At 40.4% G+C, this 18656-nt stretch overlaps 1 protein-coding gene across 3 annotated transcripts in view; it reads right to left on the reverse strand.

Moving 5' to 3' along the window:
• Positions 1-17547, reverse strand: part of Ugp2 (UDP-glucose pyrophosphorylase 2) — a 42815-nt gene extending 25268 nt beyond the window's left edge. Inside the window, exons 1-3 of one of the 3 annotated variants that reach the window (XM_090336827.1) lie at positions 17265-17282; positions 16205-16386; positions 974-1101 (exon numbers count right to left, since the gene is read on the reverse strand). In XM_090336827.1, coding sequence (XP_090192953.1) covers positions 974-1101; positions 16205-16223 — 147 coding nt within the window. In that variant the 5' untranslated portion in view covers positions 16224-16386; positions 17265-17282. Of the gene's footprint in view, positions 1-973; positions 1102-16204; positions 16437-17264 lie in introns of those variants that run through there. The other 2 variants (XM_090336825.1, XM_090336826.1) reach the window with 2 other exon arrangements.
• Positions 17548-18656: the final 1109 nt, after the last annotated feature.

Below are 18656 nucleotides of genomic sequence, written 5' to 3' on the forward strand. Positions count from 1 at the left end.
TGCATCACTCACTGTAAGTTCTCCTACTTCTAAGTACAAATTTATCTTTGCTAAAAAGGACAAAAAGGAAGAAAATGTAAAAACCATGGCTACTCTCAAAACACTCAGAGAAATAGGAGAAAAATTAGAATTAGCTTTTGTAAATAGCCAATGCTATTAGATTCATGTTTTAATGAGCTTTATTTATTTATTTACTTATTTATTTTGTCAGTTGTGGACTTGAACCCTGGGCCTGGGTGTTGTCCCTGAGCTCTTCAGTTCAAGTCTACCCCTTAAGCATCAGTGCCACTTCCAGTTTTCTGGTGGTTAATTGAAGATAAGAGTCTCAAGGATTTTTAGTGCCCAGGCTGACTTTGAACTGGGATCCTCAGATCTCAGCCTCCTGAGTGGCTAGGATTACACCTGTGAGCCGCCATTCACGATCAACTTCTTTTTTTTTTTTTTTTTGCCAATCCTGGGCTTGGGCTCAGGGTCTGAGCACTCTCCTTGGACTTTCTCAAGGCTAGCACTCTACCACTTGAGCCTCAGCACCACTTCTGGCTTTTTTCCACGTATGTGGTACTGAGGAATCGAACCCGGGTCTTTGTGCATGCTAGGCAAGCACTCTATCACTAGGCCAAACTCCCAGCCCCAGTTTCATTTTTTTTTAAAGGCAATGAAAATATATGATTAATAGACTAATTTCTCCATTTCTCACTAGACAATGATAACCATTTCTCAACTGAATGATATCAAAACACAGAATAAAGTGTAATTTGTTCAGATTCTTTTTTTGACTTTTAAAATTTCTTAGACTTCAGAGAAAAAGACCTAATGATTTTACTATGGGAAAATGTTGAAAAGCTTTAATTGTTCAACAGTGCTACTTTTTAAAAATAGATGCTATATATTCTACACTTGAGTTTAGACAATCATTACTAATAGCAACTGAGTATGTTGACAGATGAAGCAAAAAACACTGTAGAATCCTTACCTCAAACTCATGTGAAGGGGCTGTTGTAAGTATTTTTTCTAATTCCTTCTTCACAGATAATTCCAGCTCTTGTCGAATGACCTCTTGGAACTGAGAAGCACCATCTTGAGACATTGCTTTGCTAAGATCTTAAAACAAAAACATAAACACATGAATTGAAATTTCAGCCATTTAAAAAATCTTGTCGGGAGAGGAGGCTCACACCTGTAATCCTAGCTACTTAGGAGGCTGAGATCTGAGGATTGTGGTTCAAAGCCAGCCCAGGCACTAAAAAGTCCTAGAGACTCTAATCTCCAGTTAATCACCAGAAAACCGGAAGTGGCACTGTGGTTCAAGGGATGAGGCAGTAGTCTTGAGCTGAAGAACTCAAGGACAACGCCCAGGCCCAGAGTTCAAGTCCCACGACTAACAACAAAAAAAGACAAGAAAAGAAAAGAAAAAAGTTTGTAAGTTAAAAGGTATCTTTGGTTAAAGGGATCTATGGTGCTTTGTCAAAGGGTTCTATGATTGTCTAGTGGTATCAACCAATTAGTACTTTACAATAATATAGACTCAAGTTTAATTGTTTTCTGTGCAATTATTCTTTAAGAGTATATATGGTACACTAATTAAACACTTTGGGGTAAGTGAAGCAGGTGAAAATAAAAGAATTAATCTACATTTGGGCATATGGGCATATGTCATTTCTACCATTTCTTCATAGTCATCAATACTAGGGAAAATTAATTTAAAAACAGCTGAGTGCTAGTGGCTTACATCTGTAATCTTAATTACTCAGGAAGCTGAGATCTGGGAATCATGGTTGGCAGCCAGTCTGGGCAAGAAAGTCCATGAGGCTTTCGTCTCTAATTAACTACCAAAAAGATGGAAATTCATGTGGTACAGTGCTAGCTTTAAGCAAAAAAAAATGGTTAGGCCCCGAGTTTGAGCTCAAGGCCCACCTGGTCCTCCCGGCAAAAACTCCAAAGCTAAAACACATTAATATGGGCATATTTTTTTTCCAGTTCTTGGGCTTGAACTCAGATCCTGGGCACTGTCCTTGAGCTTTCTCAAGACTAGCGTTCTACCATTTAAGTTACAGCACCATTTCTGGGCTTTTTCTATGTGGTACCAAGGAATCAACCCTAGGGCTTTATGCATGCTATGCAAGTACTCTACCAGTAGGCCATGCTTCCAGCCCTAATATGGGGATATTTTATAGAACTGAACTGTTACCTAATAAATCACCTGAATGAGTCTGCAATTTCTCCTCTCTAGGCCATCTTAGCAGAAGAATCTATTTTCAAATCCTCCCAGTGTCTTCCTCGAAGACACTGGAATTCAAGTGCCTCTACTTTCATAAATCAACACTGTATTTTAAAAGAAGGATGCAATAGAGCAAAACCTTGATACATAAGGCCATATAATATGAAGCTAATTGAAAGGACCTCCAGGATACTGAAACAAAAGCCATATAATGAATGATTGTTGTCCTTAATCTACTATGTTATGTTATCTTTCATCTCCTTTGTTGTCTCTTGGGTATCTCATATTGTTACAGTATCTCACTTTGTTATCTGATATATTGAATTTATTTGTATTTGGTTATTTGAAATTTGATAGGGAAGAGGGGAAAACCAAGATGGGGGGGGTTGGTGCGGGGGGGGGGGAGGGTGATGGGTACCAAAACATGTGAAAGGGTATCAATGTATGTGAATTAATGCACCTTCTATATGGCAAATATCATGTAACCCTTTTATTAATAACAATAAAAAATTATAAAAAAAAGAAGGATGCAAGGCTAACTGTTCTCTGTGGCCCCCAATTTCTGCCTACTTTTCATTGCTTTTTTGTATCAGATTAGATTATCAGGGCTTTTGATACAGCTGGACATGTCTGTGGGTCTCACTAAAGGTGACAGTGATGTCTATTAAATGAATACAAACAAAAATTTTAAATACAGAAAATAAAAATATCCCCTGCTCCCCAGGCTGAAATACTTTTAGGACAAAAAGATATCAGCACAAGTTGTTATGCATACTTTACCATCTGAAGAATCATCTTTTCTTATAAAATGAAAGCAATCAGATTATTTGTCCTTCCCTTTTATCCTCAGTTAATTTAATCTCATTTATAAAAGTATTTAAACTTATAATCAACATCTCACTTGCTATCTAGTTATTTCTTCACTCAAGAGAATCACATTTTTGTAAGACTAAAATTTTTTTGGTTTGGAATTTGTTTTTGTCAGTCATGAGGTTTGGAGTCTGGATCTGGGCTCTACCTCTGAGCTCTTCAGCTCAAGGCTATCCTACCCCTTGAGCCACAGTGCCACTTCTAGTTTTCTAGTGGTTAAATAGAGATAAGAGTCTCATGGTCTTTGGAGTCTTTAGTGCTCAGGATGGTTTTGTACCGTGATCCTCAGATCTCAGTTTCCTGAGTAGCTAGGATCATAGGTGTGAGCCATCACACCGGGCTTGTAAGACTAAAAATTTTGTCTCCTTATGTACTCCTATATACTATAAATTCATTGTAATTCTGTCTGTAACAGAATTAAAGTTAACAAAATACTTTAAGGAAACTTTGGAGAATAGACATGAGTAAGCTATATTATAACTTCCATGGCAATTTATTCGATTTAGATAACCTCTCTTACCCCAAATACAAAAAGGTTTTAAAACTATTACAAAAATGAGATATGTAACATGACTCTTCACAATCTCTTTACATATATTCTTCCATTATACTAAATGTAAGGGGGTGGGGAGACAAGGAAAATTGGTGACAGTGTATTCATTCAACCCTGAAATATAACCAGTTCCTAACTTCTTAAAAAAAAAAAAAAAACAGGCATGAACCACAACACAACTTTGTTTATATACTCCAGGAAAATTACTAGTGACCCAAGACTGTGGCTTATAAATAACTTCTCTGTGAGCAAACAAGCACCATACATCATGCTCCATGAATAACTTATGTTCTGAATAGTAAGTAGCTTTGATTATAATCTGTAAAAAAAATACGACAATAGATGAGCATATTTGCATAAGTTATGACAAGGAATTAAAAGCCCCTGCAACACAGTTTAAACTAGAATTAACATTACATCATCCATGCCTGTTTATCTCTTGGCAAACTTATTTGTAATTTAAAATTTGTCACAAGTTAAATCTCCCTTTCTGATGCCTCATGTATTCGTGGGATTACTCTTCCTCAATCGTGCTTTGTGTTTGTTTGTGACAGTGTTTCTTTTTGCAGACAAGAACTCCTTATATAGCCTAGGTTGGTCTTAAACTGGTGATCCTCTTGCTCTAATCTCCCTTTATGCTTGGATTATAGACATATACCACCACCTCTGGCTTCATCAACCTTATATTCCATTCTAATGTTAATGTTTGGAACATAATTTGGAAGAAAAATCTATTAAATACACAGAAAGAATAATCTCTATACAGAATTGGTTCTGGATCATATCATTTTAAAACAGATTCAGAAACAGTTTTAATCTTTTTTGGAGACAAGATCCTACTATTATTGTAGCCTAGGGTTATCTTGAAATTCCTATTTGGGCTCTGCTTTCTAAGTGCTAAGATTATAGGTATGTCCTACTACTCAAGTCTTTTTAAAGCACATGAGTTTTGTTTTGTTTTGTTTTTGTGGTTCCTGGGTGTTGTCCCTGAGCTCTTCAGTTCAAGGCTACCGCCCTACCCTAGGACCTGGGCGCTGTTCCTGAGCTCTTCAGCTCAAGACTACCACCTTACCCCATAAGCCTTAGTGCCACTTTCGGTCTTCCAATGGTTAACTGGAGATCGAAGAGTCTCAGGGACTTTGGACTTTAGTTCCCAGGCTGGCTTTGAACCAAGATCCTCACATCTCAGCCTCCGGAGTAGCTAGGATTACAGGTATGAGCCATTACAGGTATGGCACCAGGCAGGGTCAGTTGTTTTGTTGTTAAATTCAAAGACAACTGGGCATGGTTGCTCATACCTGTACTCCTAGCTACTCAGGAGGCTGAAATTTGAGGATAAAGGTTCAATGCTAGCCCTGACACTAAAGTCCATGAGACTCTTATCTCCAATTAACCACTAGGAAACTGGAAGTGGTGGTGTAGCTCAAGGGTTAAGGCCTTAAGCTGAAGAACTCAGGGACAACGCCCAGGCCCAGAGTTCAAGTCCCACGACCGACCCCAAAAAAGCAAAGACAGCTACACACTTACTAAAGTTAGATGTGAAGGCCAGCATTCATTAAAAAAAGTGATGGAAACATTTAGTTAGACTCTGGGAAAAAGCCAACAGGAGGTAGTTTTACCAAAAGAATGGCTGGGATCATAGCCTAGTGGTAGAGTGCTTGCCTATCTTGCATGAAGCCCTGGGTTTGATTCCTTGGTACCACATACTCAGAAAAAGCCAGAAGTGGTGCTGTGGCTCAAGTGACAGGGTGCTAGCCTTGAGCAAAAAGGGTTCAAAGACACTGCCCAGGCCCTGAGTTCAAGCCCCAGGACTAGCAAAAAAAAAAAAAAGTACAAATAAAAATAACTAAAGAAGCTATGTGAGATTTGTCTAGATGTGGACAATTACAATAAAGAACTATAGAGGCCCTTTGTGCTAAACAACAGCCTATCTACAAGGTTTAGATAAAAATCACACAGAACCTTCCATGTCACCATTCTCCCTCTCAAGCCAAGATAAGACAGGCAGGCTGAAAAATCATGTTATCTGTGATCTTTGCCTACTGTAGCAGGTCCAAACTTCAGACAGATTCCAAAAATCCCAAATACAAGCTCAAACTTGAGTTGTGAGATACATTCCTCTAATTTTCATTTGTTTGATAAGCACAAAGTACACAGAAAGAACAATTTGTATTCTTTCTACCCTGTTTACAAATATAATCAGCTTTTACCACAAAAGAGCATTGTAGCAAGCTTTTTAACTCTTCTATCAAGTTCTGCTGCTGTTTCCCTTCTCCTCCTCCAGGCAAAATTCTGCTTGTGACTAGGAAGGATGAGCTTTAAAGAAATAAAGAATAAAGGAAAGTGCCTAGGTAAGAATATCATCCCTCTGTGAATATAAAATACCTTGTACCTGCTTTATGATACGTAATAGTGACTGTGCTTTATCAGAGCTGTTTTTAGTGATGTTACTCAAGAATGTTTTCTTTCCAGATGATGACTGAGAAGCTAATAAAAAAAATGGTGCCAGGTACCACAACAGTAAGAGAACTTCGCATTTTTCTGGGGTTTTGTTTTTTACCTTTTTTTTTTATTAATGGAGTGTGCTGGATGTCTAATTTTGTTCAGATGACTGCAGAACCTGGAAAAGCTGTTGCTGCTATCGATGCATAATATACTGCTATTATTGATCTTTTTATATAAATATAAATATATATATACATATATGTATAATTTGAATTTTTGGAAACTTTAGATGTGCTGTCAGCTTTGGAAACAAGTATCCCAGTTTACTGTGTTGAGTTGGCATTGTACAGAAATTAATAGCCATATTGGTCTAGAAAAGTTAAACTTATTTTTTTTCATTTGTACAGAGATAAACACCCTGTATTAAATATGTAAGGTCTTATCTATGTGGGTCTGATTACAGAAACTAATAAAGTATCCTGTAAATAAAAAAAAAGAATAGCTATTTTAAACACTTGGGTCCAGTCTAGAAGGTTCAGGGCTAGAACTCTTTATTGTTCTTATTGTTGCAGTGACCTCCTATCCAGCCTGGATTTTAAAACAAAACGCCTAGAATTTTTGGTAGGAAAAAAATTGTAGATCTTAGAAGCTTTTATGAATTTTAACAGTCTCAGATTACACTTCTGGCAATGACAGTTGTTTTTAAAGAGAAGGTCAATTAAAGAATTTCCTGAAAAATGCAAGATTTCTAACCTACTTCCTATAGTTTATAACTGACCCTCCACTACTTTAGACAGAAAGTGGACTAAGAGTTAATTGCTCCCATATGTATAAATCAATACATGTTTAGAAATGAAGGCACAATCTACCCTCTTCATTTTGCAGATGACAAAACTCAGAAAACAGACAACTTATCCAAGGTCACAGAATAGACAAGTGCTGAGGTCCAAAAGGGAGGATTCCCCACCCCCACCCCAGGTCCCCATCCAACCATAGCAAAAAGAAGTACCTTGGTTCCCTCCCCCACCCCCAACCTCTGCAGATCTGGCCCTCTATAACTATGGTTCTTTAACCTTTAAAAAATAAAATAAAATCCCTAAACACAACTTCTTCCAAAAACATTCATAAAGTCTTGCTATATCCAATCAAAAGATAGAATACACGGACACACACATACACCCCTCTGAGTTTACTAGAAATTACTTTAGCTGAGTTCATTACACTTAAGTCAATTTTATATATAACAGGCCTTAATTGTTTTTACCATCTCCTCACCTTCACCACTACAACACACAATTTCCTAATCCTTCCTTGTTTACAAGAACTAAAGTTTCAACATCATAGACTTTACACTGGGAGAGGAAAAGAGGGCAAGAAAGAAGGTACACATGGAAAGAAAAAACTAGCAGACAAGAGACACTCAATCTGGTGTTTTGTTTGGTTTCTCTACTTCAGGTGTTTCATTCCATGCATTTCAGCAATTATGAAGTATACATAATACCATTCCCTAACACCTTAAACCATGGGATAAACCAATGAACTTCACATTCTGAAATACAAAGCAAATTTCACAATGTACAGGCTATGGAAAGGTCAGGGAAAACACGAAAAGCAATAAAAGGTAGAAAAATCTATTTCCAGACCATGCTCACTACTCATTCCTTATGATCAGTCTCACCCTTCCTAAAAAGTTCATATTAAAGGGCACTTAAAAATGAGGAGTACTAGCCTTAAGCTGAAGAGCCCAGGCCTAGAGTTCAAGTTCCACTGCCAAACAAACAAACAAACATCAGAAGATTAAAGCGCATACTTCATCTTAAACTAGGAAATTATTGATATCTCAAACATAAAATTCCCAGAATATACTTGCAGCTGAAGACAACAATAAACAAAAGTTGAATAATACACTGAATAGATTTATGACCAATTCAAAGCTTCTGTGTTCTCACTGCAGTCCTTCAACTCAATTATTTGTAAATATGCTTCCTGGAGAAGCTCTTCTTTGGGTTCCATTACTTAATCTCTCTGACTATACCTGAGCACTGTCCTTGGGCTTTCCCAAAACTAATGCTCTACCACTTGAGCCACAGTGCCACTTCCGGCATTTTTCTATGTATGCAGTACTGAGGAATCGAACCTGGGTCTTCATACATGCTAGGCAAGCATTCTACCACTAGGCCAAACTCCCGGCCCCTGTTGGTGGGAATTTTTTTTACAGGAGAATGGTATTTAGAGATTCATGCCAAAGACTAAAAAGAGCCAAGCTAGAGGTTAACTTGTAAATATGTACCTCTTTTCATCCTGACCTTTTTTTCCAGAGCTCCAGGATCACACTATCACCTTTTGCAGCTAGATACTCAAGCTAGTAACCTCAACTATTATTTTTATCCAAAACAAAACTCAACATCCAATTAAATTACTCTTCTTGCTCTCCATGGCACTAACATTTTCATAATCACCCAGGAAGAAAGCTCAGTGAGGCAGTAGGGCTCTACCTTTCATTCTCCTCACAGGACATCCAACTCAGCACCAACACTTAATTGAATCACTACAATTCATTGCTTTCTATTTCTATCATTACCATCTTTAAGTCCCGAGCATTTACACTCCAGTGGTAATGAAAATAATAGCTTTCTATCTAGTGTGCCTATGACTTTAATCTAAGGGTGCCATTTAGATGGATTGATCCTCCTCATTATACAACACTTTTATTCATTTGATAGAATTTTCATGGTTTGCTGAAACAAATACAAATTCTTCATCCAGATATTTAAAAGTAAGGTTTAAATATCTTCTTGAGTATCCAAAGCTATTGAATGCCTGAGGGCTACAATTTCCAGTTCTAGTGTGTCTTGAAGAAGTTACTATAAAACTTTAATTTGCATACAGATCACCTAGAGGACTTTCTAAAACTCGATTCCCTATAATTTTCAAGATATGCTGACATAAAGGTATGGCTTGGGGAGAATTAAGTATTTTTTGATGGGTGAAGAACATGGCCAATACTGCTCTGACAAAGATTGTGCTCTTTTTGCTTCAATGTTTGCAGTCAAGTTTCTTCTTCTTCTTGCACCAATACTCTCTGGTCACCAATTCCATATTCCAAAACCATGTTCTGAACCAACATCAGGCCCAGACTGGTCTTAAAGTCTTCCTAGACATTGGTTTAAGTATGAAACATACATGATTCTAGGGTATAGTTTACCAAAGGAGTTTAAAGAAATGCGTTCCCCTTTGAAAAAAAAGACGTGAGGAAAAAAGCACATACAATGCTTAAATGTTTTTTGATAACAAAAATAAAATTGGTGAAGTTATGAACACACAAAGCTGTTCACCAATTAACATTTTTTGCTGGACTGGTGGCAGAGTACTTGTCTAGTATGCATGTGGCCTTGGGTTTAATTTCTGAGAGGCAAACACACAGAAACTATTTTTTTTTTCCTTTGCAAATCCTGCATTGCTTACTTCATTAAAAAAAAAAGCAACAACAACAACAACAACAAAAAAAAACCTAGAATTTTTAGCCAAGCTAGACTAATCATTAAGATTTACCTTATTCTCGGGAGTTTGGCCTAGTGGTAGAGTGCTTGCCTAGCATGAGCGAAGGCCCGGGTTCGATTTCTTGGCACCACATACATAGAAAAAAAGCCAGAAGTGGTGTTAAGCTCTAGCCTTGAGAAAATCCAAGGACAGTGCTCAGGCCCAGAGCTCAAGGACTGACAAAAAACAAACAACAACAACAACAACAACAAAAAAAGATTTACCTTATTCTCATACAATAGAATAGTTATCGCTACCTGGCACAGTGGCTCACACCTGTAATCCTAGCTACACAGGAGGCTAAGATCTGAGGATCAAGGTTCAAATCCAACGTGGGCATAAAAGGACCTGACACTCTTTTTTTCCCCCATATATTTTATTGTAATTAATAGAAGGGTTACATTATATTCACCAGATAGAAGGTACATTACTTCACAAACATTGATACCCTTTCTCATGTCATGGTCCTCTATTACAGAGCTATAGTGATCAAAAGAGCTTGGTACTGGCACAAGAACAGGCCTGAAGACCAATAGAATAGAACTGAGGACCCAGATATTAACCCACAGACCTATGGCCACCTAATCTTTGATAAGGGAGAAAAAAAATAGAATAGAAGAAAGACAGCCTCTTCAACAAGTGGTGCAGGCAGAACTGGATAACCACCTGCAGAAAACTAAAGTTGGATCCTTTTTTGTCACCCTGTACCAGGATTAACTCCAAATGGATCAAAGACCTCGAGGTAAAAACAGATACACTGAAAACTTTACAAGAAGGAATAGGAGATACACTGGTTTCCTTGGCACAGGCTGAAACTTTCTTAATAAGGACCCAGAAACACAACAAATCAGACAAAGTCTGGATGAGTGGGACTGCATTAAACTGCAGAGCTTCTGTGTGGCAAAGGACATAGCTAGCAAATTAACTAAATAGCCTACAGAGTGGGAGAAGATCTTCACTAACCATACAACAGACAAAGGCCTCTAAAATATATCAACAGCTAAAAAAAATGAGTCACTCCAGGACCTGAGACTCTTATCTCCAATTAGCCTCCAGAAAGGGAAGTGGGGCTTGGCTCAAGGGTAAGGCAGTAGCCTTGAGCTGAAGAGCTCAGGGACAAAGCCCAGGCCCAGGGGTAGGATGGTAGTAGCCTTGAGCTGAAGAGTTTAGGGACAGCGCTGCCCCCTGACAGTTCAAGTCTGATGATCCACAAAAAAAACCCAAAACAACCTTTGAAGTAGAGTGGCTTACAATCCTTAGTACTGAGAAGGCTGAGATCTAAGGATCTCAGTTTCAAGCTAGCCCAGGCAGGAAAGTCCATGAGACTCTGTCTCCAACTAATTACAGAAAGAGCCAACAGCCAGTGCTAGCTTTGAGCAAAAGGAGCTCAGGGACAGCACCCAGGCCCAGAGTTCAAGAAACAGGACTGACAAAACAAAACAACAAAAACTATGAATTAGAGTAGCATACTATGCTTTTAACTTTCCCTAAAATATTTGCTTTCTGAGCAATTAAAACTCAACTTTCATCACCAATGTTACTCATTTTACTATTTGCATAAATGATCTCAAAATAAAACATACATCTATGTTACTCCATTTTTATACATTCTTCCTAAGTTTCACAATTCTAAGTGGGAGTATAATACAATGAATTATTACATCTGTCTTTGCTAGTAGAGCAACTCCATTCACTTTGAAGGTTGGTCAGCATGGTGTTTTGACAGAGCAAGTAGGCATTCTCAAACAGTGTGTTCCTTAAAACAGTATTTTTATCATTTAGTAACTACCAAGTAAAAATTAAGCTAAGGATAAGATAAGGTTTTTGGTTCTTGTTGTTGTTGATTTTTTAATTAAAAAGGGAAATCACACCTAGAAAAAAATCAACAACAGTGAACTCTTGATTTATATAAGAATAACAAAATACCTGGAAATGTTTGAGAGAAACTTGTTTATGAACGCTAGCTCAGACAGCATAGCTAATTTCTCTGTGGTTCTCAAAAACAGTCCTTAGCTTTCAAAAATGGCTAAGGGGTAAAATAAATTTCCTTTGGCAGTGACTGAGGTAAAGAAACAATGGAACTATTGGCAGAGGCAGAATTTGAGTCCTAGACAGTCAGTTTATAACAAACTACACAAGATGCCTGCATAACCTATCAAGAGAACCAGGGAGACAGTTTTGAAATTTCTTACACAAAAGCTGCTTAATCAAATAGTACAAAATTAAATTTCTTTGGAGAGCTTAACAAACCAACTTCTAGAGAGCAGGTTATTAATAGAAACATACATGTCTGGAAGAATTTTAGAGATATAGCTTTGTTAATAGTCACTACATCTAAGACCATCCACCAAAATCACTAAGTCCACGATGTCTACAATTCAAACACTATTACTAAGGATAGCATTACAAAATATGAAATATTAGAATTACAGGTTGTGTCAAAAGAGCAAATACCTTTAGAAAAAGTCCAGTCTCTAAAGAAATCCAGCCCCCCAAAAAAGTAGGTCAATTAGATTTCACCCATTTGAAATCTCAGACTCACACAGTACCTCCTCTACACAGTTGTTTATCATACTGTTGAAATTTACTCCTACAGTATAAATCAGTGATATAAATACTATTTCTTCCAATAGTTCATGTACTATTAGGATGAATACTATATAGGACATTAGTATATCCATGTTCATAGATATTAGGAATAGGTTTAACTTCAAATCTTTGTTCATACTCACTTTTCAGAGATGAATATATCTGGCTTTCTGAGAACTCATAATACCTAACTTATGAAAAAAGTACCAAATACAAGTTAACAGAAATTGGAAAACTATAATATATTCTTTTATCTAGAAAATTTTTATTATTAAGGCTAATATGCTTACCACAAATTGTCCCCTTATCTTAGTTAAACATGCTAGAATTCTTTGGAGAAAAAACAAAAACTGCTCCCTATGCACATACAGAATGCTTTCTGTGAAGTATTGCTTGGTCTCTGTAAAGTGCTACAGTAAGAAAACACATACTGTCCAAATTTTTCAGTGCATCCTCAAAATATTAAAATGGCAAATCCCAAGAAGTACAGTATTTTTTGGCCAGTCCTGGGGCTTGAACTCAGGGCCTGGGCATATCCTCGGGCTCTTTCAAGGCTAGAACTTACTACTTGAGCCACAGCACCACATCACTTCCAGTTCTTTCTGTGTATGTAGTACCAAGGAATCGGACCCAAGTCTTCCTGCATGCTAGGCAACTACTCCCTAGGCCAGGCTTTCAGCTAAGAAGAATACCAGTTAATAGTTACTTATCTAATGTTCACTGTCATTTTTTTCTTTCACAAATAAAAGAATGGCTGAGTTATTATGAACGAGTGGAACAACCACAGAAATGACTATCTACCCATTTGAAAAACAGTCACTAAACATTTCATCAGCTCAACCTATTAATGTGAATTTCTTTTAACATTTATAACTATGACTGAATTTAAATCCCTCTCAAGCAACATAGTAATTCCTAAATGCAAATTTTAAAAGTGAGGGATATGCATTGGTCATTACTTTGGTGTTGCTAGTCCTGACTCAAATCCATGCCACAATCCCCGCTGGTTAAAAGTATCCTAGCCATCTAAACAGTCAACAGCAGGTTTGAGAATTTGAGAACAACCAGGCTAAGACAATCAGACCCCCAAATGCTTCTCAACTCTGTGTTCATCTGAGATCCTTCCAGTTATAATTAGCTCAGTAATCTTCCCTAGCTAGCTGCCTTCTATCAGACAGGAATCACCAAGTAACAAAAAGAATTCCAGCAAATGGGAAACTAGACAGGCTATGACTTTTTTTAAAGTGAAACAGAAGTACTTATAATGGGAGTCTCTGAAATATAAGAAAATACCTCAATTTCAGAATTACAGACATTCTTACACAACTTAGATTGACAAGTGGCATATTGAAAGTTAAGAAAGTACAACAATACTTCTAAAATTATAGTTTAAGGTCACAATATGGCCTTAGTATGCCAGACAATGTTAGGGGCTAGCTTGGAACCGTGATCCTCAGATGTCAGCCTCCTGAGTAGCTAGGATTACAGATGTGAGCCACCATGCCTGGATAGGCAGTTTGTAGTCTTAATTTGACTATTCTCAGGTATTAAAATATTCCTATGGATTAAAGACTAACTGTCAGGCAACCTCTTAAATGGAATTACACTATGGAAAAGAGGATTCCCCAGAAAGGACCTAAGCAGAACTGAGAATTATTTTGAAAATCATTCCCAATAGAAACTAAATGAAAAATAAATATAAAACAAAGCTAAAAGTTTCAAATTATATCCATGACAAATCTAGCAAAAAACAAACACCCCCCCCCAACTGCTGATGACCTCTATATCTTCCACAAAAAAGTGCTCACTTCTGTTTAGACATTGGGCCAGGGCACTGTCCTTGGGTTTTCTCAAGGCTAGAGCTCTACCACTTGAGCAACAGCACCACTTCTGGCTTTTTCTATGTATGTGGTACCAAGGAATAGAACCTGGGTCTCTGTGCATGCTAGGCAAGCACTCTACCACTAGGCTAAACTCCCAACTCCCTAGTACCAATATTTATATAGGTAGAAAACAAAGTTCAGAAAAGTTGTGAGTCCATTTTTATTTGGTTATTCTTGAGATGCATTCCTCTTGCTTTTAGCTCTGGCTGAACTGGATGGTGATACTCCTATTTAACCTTCTGTGTAGCTGGAATGATATCACCACACGAACTTCTATTGGTTGAAATGAGGGGGGGGGGTCTCACAAACTGCCCAAACTGCTATTTTTCTGGATCCCATCCCAGGAGTGCTTAGGATTACATATGTGGGCTACTGCATGCTGCATAGGATTACAGATGTGGGCTACTGCATGCTGCTTAGGATTACAGATGTAGGCTACTGCATGCTGCTTTGGTTTCTTCTTTTTTTAAAATGGATGACAAAGTAAATGACAGATATACAGGCAGTTTTGTTTTTTTTTTTTTTTTCTTTTGGCAAGTCCTGGGCTTGAGTTCAGGGCCTGAGAGCTGTCCTTGGGCTTTCACAAGGTTAGTGCTCTACCACTTGAGCCACAGCACCACTTCCAGCTTTTTCTATTTATGTGGTACCAAGGAATCGAACTCAGGTCTTCATGCATGCTAGGCCAAATTCCTGGCCCTACAGCCACTTTTAAGTATTGCTACTTTATTTAGAAGCATGCTGAAGTTAAGTAGCCTCACAGCAAAAATTTTTAATATGCAAGTTATTCTAAAACATACACTACCTGGAGTTTACTAAATATTCTCAATTTGAGAAGTGACTCATCTCCTTTCCCTAGCACATGCTTGCAAAATACTGGTTTTATTGAATACTGTTGTTACTAAATCCAGCAAATATGTGAATAAGAGATTATTGTGTCTTTCTGTCTCCAATGATCAGAACTTAAGCATCTCTAACCACATATAAGACATATATGAACTTGAAAGAATAATAACATTACTGAGCTTAGTGCTAAAGTTTCACCTACAATAATGTAGGCAGTCTCTCTTAATGTACTCTCCAAAAGTTAAACAAGAATCAGTGAAGAGATGTACAACTCATTAGGCCATTTTTATTCCCAGAGTCATCGACGGGCATCACTAACAACTTTTTTCAAAGAAAAGTTCATGTACATATTGAGAACATGAAGTGGTTGTGAACTTTCCTAGCTGTGTGCTCAGCAAGATGGCTGAAGCTTTCTCAAACTGGGGTCTGCAAGTGAAGGGTGGTTTTACTTGCATACCAGAAGGCAAATCCTATGCTATAAATTGGTGACAGAGGCTGAAGGCAGCACACCAGTTTCACTGTGTAATACCACAGACACACATTTGCACATAGAGGAAATGTTACCGCTATGCTTAGTTCCTAGGCATCCTCTCTTCTTTAATAACGTGTGGAATTTAGAGGGCAATTTTCACATTTCAAAGAAACTTTTAACTTTTCCTGTGTGTCAAAGAAGGAAAAAATAAACACAGCAATGCAGCAAAGTCATTTCTCTGGCTGAAATGACCTCCAGCTTCAGCGAGCTGTTCCCGGTTTCGCAATACATGAATCTGAGACTCAAACCACGTACACACAGAGAAGCTGAGAACAGTAAAGCTTCCTCAATAGTCCTGGCAAACATAACTGCTCCCCCCTCCCTCCCTTCCCACACACATACACACACTCCCCTCCAGCGCAGCCTGCAGGATCCCGTTTCTGTCTAAGCCCCACATGGGTACCTGAACGGCGGCGACGAGAGAACAGGATTAATCAGCAGCCCCAAATCCTGTTCCAATCAGCCACTATCGAGAATCCAGAGTACTACTAACCTGATTTCAAGGAGGCAGAACTGAACTCAGCAGGGCACAGGGGTATATATTACACGAATCTCAAATGCCAACCCAGCAAGAAGCTCAAGGCAGAGCGGACGTCAACGTAACGAAAAAGCTTTCGCAAATGGTATCTCACAAGAACATTTCCATTTCCAACTAGCCCACCCATCCACCTCTCCAATGCCAGTTCCCCAATTCTGCTGAAGCAACCCGAGAGATAAGCAGCATGTCTTACCTTGTACAAATCTCGACATTTTAGGGTTTTATTAAAACACTCTGGTTTACAACTGATTAATTTCCAGAGGAGTCAAGCTATCAGGGTAGGTCTGTCTTCTTTCCCCTTTAAAAACGACGTGTTCTTTTCTCTTGTCTTGCTTACTTAAGGTAGTATTCATGCAAAGTGACTAAAACTGGCCTCTAAAAAAGGAAGAGGGGGGGGGAGAGAGAAGGGGAGAGAGAGAAGGAGAGAGAGAGAGAGAGAGAGAGAGAGAGAGAGAGAGAGAGAGAGAGAGAGAGAGAGAGAGAGAGAGAGAGAGAGAGAAACTACTACTCAAGAAAATCTCCCTCAGTTCCAAAAGACGGAAACTTGGTGCGATCGAGTCAGCTTGGGAACCCCTGGCTACTCTGCGCTCCTGACACGAAGCAGGGCCAGCTGTGGAGACTCCCGGAAAAGGTAAAATCGCCCGAACTTAAATTTCATCAATGAGAGAGGCGGACCTACAGCGGTTATTTCACCGCCCCTCGGTCTCCACGCCCTCTGGGGCTGGATTGCAGCCGGCGCCCCCGGCGGCCCCCTCTCCAGAGCGGCCGCCCAGCCTCAAGCAAGTTCCTGGGAAACCCCGCCAACCACCGATCCCGTCCCGGCCAGGGTCAGGCAGGCGGGGAGGCCGGCGCAGGGGCGGCCCGGGGCGGGGGGGTGGGGGAGCCATGGAATCTTTCCACCCAGTCCATAAATATCCCGGGACCTGGAGGCACTGAATTCCGCACTCCTGCCGACCAGACGCCCGGCCTCCCTCTGGAGAGGCCGCCCGAGGCCCTCCCCTACGCCGACACCCAGAGGCCACCAGAGGGGCGAGCCAGCGCCTCCGCCTCTGCCCCCCCCCGGGAGGCCCCGACCCCTTCCACGCATTCTCGCCCCGCTCGCCCGGCGGTGGTCCTCATCCCAAATGTGATCCCCGGGCCGCACAGTGGGTGGGGAAAGAGGCTGGGCACCTTTCCCGAGAGAACCCCCCACCCCCCGGGAGGGCTCCCAGAAACCCGACCCCGCCCCTCCGCCAACCGCCGGTGAAACCCACCTTCCTCTCTTCCCTTAGCAGCTGGGAAATTGGGGGCGTTTATGGCGCCCCAGGAAGAAGGCTCGGAAGCTAAGAGACTGTCACCTCTGAGGCACCTTTCTCTCTCCCCCTCTTCCCTCACACGTGCACACCTTGGGCCTCTCGCCAGCAGTCGCGGCCCAGCTGCTGAGCCCCTCGGCCCACTTTCGGCTGGCACCTGACACCCCAAATCCCCACTTTCTGCCAAACATCTCCCCTCCCCCTCCATTGCGAGCAGTTCCCCCCTCAATGCGGAAATGCCCCTACGGCGCAGACCGACAAGCGCAGCCGCCAGTCAGGAACCGCGATGAACGTAGGCCTTGGCCAATGGGGTGTGGGGAGGTGGCAGGGGGCGGGGCGTGCGCCGCACGAGGATGCCCGGGCGGAGGCGGGCGCCGAGGCGGACGCGGGAATCCCGTGCGTGGGCGCCACACCTGCGGCGCTGTCTGAGCCTTAGCGCTTCCAGCCCTCCAACAAATACCTCAGCAGCAGCCTTGACTTTCCCACAGTCGGAAAAACGTGTCCCTGCTTTCCAGAGACTGAAGAAACCTCTCGACCCGTGAAGCCACCGCTTCCCACAGTAGCTTCCCCAGAGAAGCAGGCCCATCCCAGTGGGCCAGATCCCCGCTCACCCGGCCGGGAAGAAGGGCGGGGATGCAGCCAGAAGTCAGCGGTGGGATGTGTGTGGCCTGCTAATAGAATGAATTCTGGGCGTCGAAGACAGAGAAACATCAAGGCTCCCTCACCAGAACCATCACCGTCTGCCTTGCTTTGAGTTTGAGTCTTGTAGACATTTATGCTGTGATAGATGTTAACTCTCGGATTCGATGTCGAAATGGCCAAATTATCCTCGGAGAGATGATTTCCTTTCTCCAGAGAAAAGGGGATGTTCAAAGATAAGACACCGACACTTGTCTGGGGATTGCAAAAGTACAAACACACCTGGTATTACCAGCCCCACCTACCTGTAACGATCGAGTGTGCCAGTAGTGAATGAGCTGAGTCTCATACTTCACATTTACACTTCACAACCTAAATAGCCACACTAAATCTTGAATTGTCAACTCCCACTCTTAAGTGCTTCCAAGTACTGCCAGAAGAGTTAAGTTTTGACAGCTTTATTCAGCCAAGGTAAAGTGGAAAATATTTAAATGATTTTTTCTTGTTCCATGTATTCCTGTGGAAATGTTAGTAGAACAACACTAAAAAGTGATCTGTTGTCAAGCCGGGTGCGGTGGCTCACACCTGTAATCCTAGCTACTGTGGAGGCTGAGATCTGAGGATCAAGATTCAAAGCCCAGGCACAAAAGGACTTGAGACTCTTATCTCCTGTTTTTGTTGTTGTTGTTGTTGTTTTTGGCCAGTCCTGGGCTT

This window comes from Megascapheus bottae, chromosome 7 (assembly GCF_031878675.1).
Source record: "Megascapheus bottae isolate mThoBot1 chromosome 7, mThoBot2.hap1, whole genome shotgun sequence".
NCBI lineage: Eukaryota > Metazoa > Chordata > Mammalia > Rodentia > Geomyidae > Megascapheus > Megascapheus bottae.